Genomic DNA, 7,635 nt, shown 5'->3' on the forward strand with positions numbered 1-7,635 from the left:
TCTTTTGCTTTATCGCTGAAAACATTGTCCTCTTTTCAGGCTCCCCCTTTTCCTTTTTCCCTTTTTGCACATGCCTGAGAGCAACTCATTTCCGGAACCGGATCCCTTGCAGATCCAATAAAATTGAGTTTGCGGGATTCGGACAGTTGAAATTTGATTTAACAGTTACAAATAGAAAATTCTCTAAAAGTTATAATAATTATAACTATTGAATCAAATTTCAACAGGTCAGAACACCTCCTCAGCAAGCTCAGTATATATGGATTCGAAAGAGATCCGTTCCCCCACTTCCAACTTCCCACAGCATTTCCCAAAATATAATATTACAAATTACAATAAACAACCATTTAATTTACAGATTTTGCAAAACCAGATCGACCGTTGAATTTCTAATCTAAAAACAAACAAAAATTAAAAACTAAAGGATGATATTTTATATTTTAATTTGGATTATGATTTAAAAAGCGCGCCAAATGAAAACTTCAAATTTTTTTTTTTGTTTTCCCTCTGCTTTTAGAAGACCAACTTCCTACAAGGCGCCGAAACTTTGATATAACTGGTGGGAAAAGCGGCGAGATCTCGGATCGTTTCCCCGATCAAGTCCTTGAAAATGAGCCGTTCGATGTCCAAAACGGCGTCGGACATTTCGATGGAGCAACCTCCCCATCCGTTGATCGCGTCGCCGGCAAGGTCCTTTTTCAACATCCCGCATATGACCTCGAACAAGTCCTCGGAGTCGTCCCTCTCCCGGATTCTCTTAAACTCGGACCAAGTTTCGGGCAAGGAAGTCTGCCACGAGACCGCCTTCCACGGCGGCAAGTGACGGTTTCGGTCTAGAATTTCGGTGACGGTGTCGAAAATGATCCTTCTCTCGAGTGTTGACTCTTTGGAGGTCTCTTTTCCCTTGAAATGTTGCTTCTTTTCTAGTAATAGGAAAATGTCGGAGTCTTCCGGTAAGTAAGTGGAAGCCTGCAAGATCTCCGATACGTAGACGAAATCGCTGTCTTCGGATTCGGACTCAGTGCCCGACATTGCCTCCCCCCATATGTCCTCCATTTCAACTGTTTCATCAAACCAAAAATTAAATTAAATTAAATTCAACAACCAAACCAAACAAACCAAATTAAAATCCCTAATTACTAATAACCATAGCAAATGTCACGCTTCAATTCTGTACGGACTATCATACATGACACTAAGGGATGGTTTGAGAGTGAGGTGCTTAAAAAAAAAAACACCCATGAAAAAAAGTTGTGAGGGTTTTAGATGTTTGGTAAACTAAAAAAAATGGGTTTATTTTGGAAGCTGTTGTGAGAATAAGCTGAAATTAAAAGAAAAAGCTGAAGCTGCTATTTGCAGCTTTGGAAAACTGGTTTTTTTTCAAAGCACACGGAGCTACAATGCTCTTTTAATGAAAAGACCCACTATCAGACTGTTTTTTTTTTCCAAAAGCACTTTTACAAAAAAGTTTATCAAACACTCTGCTGATTTATTTCACAGCCGCTTATTCTCACAGCAGTTTTTTTTCAAAACACAGCAATACCAAACCAGTCCTAAATTTGGTGGGTCATTGTCGTCGATTACAGTTAGGGGTATAACAAAACGGGGTCGTTTTCGGCCAGCATCACTATCACATAGTACAACACAACACAACCACCTACCGACATCCCGTTAAGATGGAAACACCAATCAAATCAATCCACGTGTGATTAAGCATAGGAAAAGGCTGAGGTGGAAGAGTTTGGATCCTGGATTTTTTTACGCCGATGTGCCAGGTATTTATTGGAAGGCATTGACTTTAACTGGAAATACTCACTGGGTGCAGAGTGCAGCACAAGAACAGGGTACTAGTAGACTAATGGTTAACCTAGAAGGCTAAAAGCAGAGCCTAGTTAAGTAGAGTACTCTTCTACACACAAATACTTACTATCTCAAGGCCACGTAGGCAACTTGAATACCACTTTCTTGCAACCGAAATGTCACATTAGCCGAAATGTCACATTAGAGATATTTGAATTGAAACATGCGTGGTCAAGTTGGAATGCATGACATGACGGTGCATGATTGAGTTTTCATGCAACTGGAATACCACACTAAAAACACATGGCATGACGATGCAAAATCAAACTTTCATGCAGCTAAATGACAAATTAGCAGCATCGCAAAGCCAATCATGCATCGTCGTACAAGTAAGTTTTGTTTTGTTAAACAAAGTTTTTTTGTTCCACCGAAGCTAAGCGGGCAATTTAAAACGCATGAAAATAATTGGTTTAGATAACGTGACGTCCCAAATGCAGGTAAGTGGGCAATCAAGTGGCCAATATATTGTTTACCTTTGAAATCAATGCTGCGTTTCATGACAGGCGAAGGCGACGATTCGTCCTTGTAAAACGACGAGTCGAGAACCGAGACAGGACTCGGTTGCAACTCAGCTATGCTGTGAAGCAACTTATCACACCTCTCCAACAAACTCCTCCCTTCTTTGTACTCTTCCGCCTTCCACCTCTGCAGGATTAATTAACCAAAACCGTTAATCATAATTTACTTAATTAACAAAAACTAATTACGTTAATTAAGCTTTTCATGATGATTAATGTACCTCTGTGTCGGCTTGTGACGAGGTTCTGTTCCTAATGCCGCTCTCTGACATGGTGGTGGACGATTCGTCCTCCGCCCGATGGAACACCTTTTCCTCACTTAGAGCAATCTCAACCGTTGGTTTCTTAATGTACCTGGGAGATCGATTCGTGGGCGTTTGATCTGGTCTTCTCGAACTGACTTTAGGAGAATGCACCGGAGATACTCTCCTCTGCTCCACCGAATCATTCCCCTTCCGCTGCGTTTCGATCGATAACGGTCCTCCTCTCCGACTCGGACTCCTCACGCCGCCCTCTCGCGCGGCAGGACTCCTCCCTCTAGTCTGGCTCCGTGCATTCTCCGGCCGGTCGCGCCTAGGACTCACCGCAGGTGATACCTCGCCGTTTCGGCGAACTCCGGCTCTCGACCTAAATCCCGAATTTGGCGGCGGCGAGTCGTTTCCGAATCTGGCCGCGCGGTGAACCGAGCTCGGCGATATGGACGGCTTCATCACTACGATCGGCGACTGGAAGCTCCGATCGTAGAAGAAGTTTCTGGAATTAATCTGATTGGCAGCTTTCCTGGAGCGCAGGAGGCCTTTGAGCTGCAGAGCTTCGAAGATTTCCTTCAACGTCTCCAAATCTTTCGACGGCTCGTCGATTCCTCGCATCTTCAACCGCTTCTCAATCTCGTTGTAAACGGAGGCTCTCTGCTTCGGCTCGGGGAAGAAGTCCGCCGAGTTGAAGAAGCACTTTCTCTGCGCCATTCCTTTGCTCTGAGCCTTCGCATTGTTCTTCGGATCCGGCTGCCTCGGATAGGAACCCCGATTGGAGCTCCGGTCGTCTTTGCCTACATTGCCGGAGAAATTATGGCTCTGCACATTCTGTGGCGGCGGTTGCTTCTGCTGGTAATTGTTACCGTCGACGAACCGGTACTGGTTCAGGTCTCGGTTCACTCTGGATTCGGACGAAGATCTCCGGAGCTTAACCGGTTCCGGATCCGACTGCTGCAACGGTTCGAGTCCCATTAGCCTAGCGATAACGCTCGGTGATCGGTGTTGCTTGTCGCTATCGCTTCCTCCGTCGGCTGAGCTCCGACCGGCGGTTAGTATGGCGGCGTTTGTTCGGATCTCCCTCGGGTATAGGCTTCCCTTGGCGTCGACGGTGGCTCTGCTATCCAGTGAGAGCCTAGGCGCTTCTCTGGAGAACTTCCACGAGGACCTCGTTCCTTCTTTGAATTCGAAAACTGGAAGCGGAAGAGGAGATTTCGGATGAGGTTCCGGTGACGGGGGAGCGCGAGTTTCTGGTGATGGAGATCGGAGATCCTTCGTCGGAGATGGAGATTGCTTCGATCGGTCCGGAGACGGTGCCGTCTTGTTCTGCGGTTGTTTTTCCAATTCTTTGGATATCTCCGGCGACATGGCCGACTCCGACTCTGGCGACGAAACCACCGTCTGAAAGAGTCTCAATAAATGAGTTTCAATAAATGATATATTAAATGCAGTTAAATAGAAAGTACGAGAAGTGAAGATTGAAACTCTGGACATTTTCCAGGGAACCAAACAGATAATAAATGGAAAACTCACCGCCGAGGGAGGGAGGCGTTTGGTGGAGTAGAGTCGTTTTCCGTTGAGAAGCTGGTGGCGATCGAAGATCTGGAGGAAGCCAGCCATGCACCCCATCTGTTTCTCTATCTGCTTCTCCAGGTTCTGTTCTTGCACCATTCTTCCAGTCGTCATTTTTTTTTTCTCGGAAAATATTTCTCCCACTTTCCCTCTCTCCAAACACTATTTATGTTAATTTCGTCGCTCTCCCTCACTCACTCACTTTAGCTTAGATTTCTCCATAACCCTCTCTCTCTCTCTCACTGGCTACGCCCTTTATCTGTGTCTCCCGCTTTTCTGGTTCTTTTAAAGGGGTTGGCGGAGTTAATGGAAGGCCAAGATTGATATATTAAGGGCACGTTTGGTATTTTATCTATAGTAGGGTTAAAAACGGTTTTCTAACAACTAGAAGTGTTTCTACAATTTGGCTAAAAAATTTAAAAGCGCTTATAAAATCCAGTGCTTCTTTCAAAGGCATTTTTTAGTACCTTATATGCATTTGAATTTTTAATAAGATTTTTGATGTGTTTCTAAGGACTTGTCTGGGATTGCACTAATTAGAGCTCAAATCATTGTCTTAGCAAATCGTGTCGTGTTATGTCGTATTCATTATACATATAGTGTCGTTTCAAATCTATTATTTTAACAAATTCTTAACAGATTATCTGATAAACGACCTGAAAATTGAGTTTGTTATTTCCACTTGATTTATGTTATAATTCTTTGTTTTTATTTAATTTATTCAATGCAATGTTCATAAATAAGATGAATGCATAGTGAAGAAAAATGATGTGGATTAGCATGAAGAAATAAATTCAAATAATTACCATAATAGTTTGTTTGGAAGTGCTTTTAAATTGACTGAAAGCATTTTTGATGAAAGTGCTACTGAAACTAATCATTAATAAAAATGTAAGTAAATTCTGAAGAAAAAAACATTTATGTACTTCTTACAAAAACCCCTTTAAGTGCTATTGAAATCTAAAAACAAATTCACTGAATGCACTTTTAATTATTTTGAAAGCACTTTCAAACCAACTTTAAATTTTTATTCAAAATGCTTAATGTGAGTTTTTGATAACGAATCGACGGTGGTGAACTCAAGTCAAGGCAGTCAAGGGACGGGGGTTCTTAAAGAAACTGGGATTCTTAATTTTTGGAGAATGGTTGCCTGCACCGAGAGAGCATGGACCTGCAGCCTGGACCCGCACCCGTGCCTCCGTGGGTGTGGGATGCATTATTTTTGCATGCACCCACTTGCTCGAACTGCGTACCCCCCACCACCTTTGAACGAACCCACGACTCGTTTGACTTAACACACGGCGGATGATCTCAGCCGTTGATTTCAGGCGGACAGGTGAGGGGAGTGGGAACACCTGCAGTTACTCCACCTTAGAGCCGGCTCTAGTGGGACATAACATAGTAAAATGAAACAGACAATAACGCGAATCACGAGGGGAGTTGAAGTTTACAGCTGCAAATTTTCTTTAGTAATCGTAGTTCCCGTTTTAATAGTACGAGAAATGAATTGTCATGATAAAATTTAATAAATAAAAAGTGAGACTGTTGAAGGTAGATATAGAGGAATTTATATGATACTTCTCACGTGGTGTCTTAATCTACTAAAATAATATATGGTCACTTAGTACTATGGTTTGGTGGTATTTCTCTTCGCTTATAATTCAATACCAAATTAGATTGCCCATTGTGAGTTTTAGTCGAACTCCCTCTCCTCCTAGTGTAAAAATATTGATATAATTTATACTTGTCAATGTTGTATTAGAACGGAAAGGCACATAATTGTGGACACATTCTGTATAATTAAGTCCTTTCAGGCTTAACGGTTTCTTTTCAATTGTTTTATTTTAGGGTACGTATACGTCTCATGTACGAATACTTATAAGTAAAATTTACTACACATAGCCACATGCCCCAATCAACGAGCTATAACACTGTTATATGTATATATATATATATATATATATATATATATATATATATTTTTTTTTTTTTTTACAACGATATTATTTATACTAAAAAGAAGAGGGTTGGTGCTTTGCTTCATAATGAGTTATGTTGATTCACAAAATCAGTGAGGACTTTGGTACAACAGAAAGTATTAAGTTTGTGACATTCGTTAGATTGCTCTAGTCACTAGTGTGGATAAGTAAGTAAATGGATAGGGACAGGGAAGCAAACACAAGATGTACGTGGTTCACCCAGATTGGCTACGTCCACGGAGCAGAGGAGTTTTCATTAATTGTGAAGGGTTACACAAGTACATAGGTTCAAGCTCTCCTTTAGTGAGTACTAGTGAATGATGTAGTACAAATGACATTAGGAAATATTGTGAGAGAATGATCTCTATTTATAGAAGAGAGTTTCTAGTTTAATTCTGACATTGACATGTGTCGTGTTATGATTGGCTTCTGATGTTGATACGTGTCGCGCTATGATTGGCTTCTGATATCGACACGTGTCGCACTGTAATTGGCCTCCTGGTTGGAGGGAAACTCTTTTGGGTCTTTGACGGTATAACGTTGATCGGTGCTTAATAATTTCAGGATTGGTCAAGTATGGTACAAATAAGTTATAAATTACTTTGCTATAACGAACGGTGTTATTTACAAGTGTTTTTGTTGAGTACGAGTAGTAATCGAAACCATTGAGTACGTATCCTTACCATAGTCCAACCCTTGCATTTGATCTTAACGAGAGGAGCCACTTGGCAACGGGGTGCCGACTCTTTTTGCCCCCGAAAACGGGACGTCGTGCTAACTCAATGTCACTAGTGGACGAACTTTACCTTGGAAATGTTAGGGCGCCACTTGGGTGATGGCCACGTGGAGGTTGTACGGAGATAGAGGTGGACAAGAGTCCGCGTAAGGACACACATATAGCGGGCTAGTGCCTGTAGGGGAGAATCAAGGGTAAGTAGCTAAAGCCCAGCAGTGGGGACGACATGCATAAAAGCACTGGAACTGTTTGCCACGTTTGTACGAGAGGTGGACGATGAGAGACTATTTTTATGTGCTTAGTAAATGAAACGGAGTATCACATGTCATTATATAAATAGATGAACATTTATAAAATAATTTTTTCTAATTATACGATAATATGTAATGCTCTACTTCGTATTTTAAACACGCTGAAAAATCTTTTGTGGATCTCTCGTGAATTAGGTGAAAATCTCTCGTGGATTAGGTGGGATGTGGCTCACCGCTTCAGAGTGGTGAGAGTTCCCAAGCAATCAACATTCTTCCTCAAAGGTGGAGGACGAGTGACTCAAATAATCATTTGATGCATAGTAGGCTTGACACATGGATTTATATATATATTAAGATTGAGCTGTCCAAAAGCACAAGAAACACGAAAAAAATTTACATGTTACGTTGACGGTGTTCTGTTTTATGTAATGTAAAATCATTTTGCGAAGCATGACAAATTTGAAAAAG

At 41.7% G+C, this 7,635-nt stretch overlaps 1 protein-coding gene across 1 annotated transcript; it reads right to left on the bottom strand.

The window, feature by feature from the left end:
* Positions 1 to 306: 306 nt before the first annotated feature.
* LOC126591472 (protein LONGIFOLIA 1-like) lies at positions 307 to 4,487 on the bottom strand. The gene is made up of 4 exons (XM_050257168.1): positions 4,163 to 4,487; positions 2,600 to 4,030; positions 2,334 to 2,505; positions 307 to 1,061 (listed from the first exon to the last, which is right to left on the bottom strand). Exons 1-4 carry the CDS (start codon positions 4,313 to 4,315, stop codon positions 514 to 516), a joined length of 2,304 nt encoding a protein of 767 aa, XP_050113125.1. The 5' UTR covers positions 4,316 to 4,487; the 3' UTR covers positions 307 to 513.
* Positions 4,488 to 7,635: the final 3,148 nt, after the last annotated feature.

The sequence above is a fragment of the Malus sylvestris genome, chromosome 11, assembly GCF_916048215.2.
Source record: "Malus sylvestris chromosome 11, drMalSylv7.2, whole genome shotgun sequence".
Classification (NCBI taxonomy): Eukaryota; Viridiplantae; Streptophyta; class Magnoliopsida; order Rosales; family Rosaceae; genus Malus; species Malus sylvestris.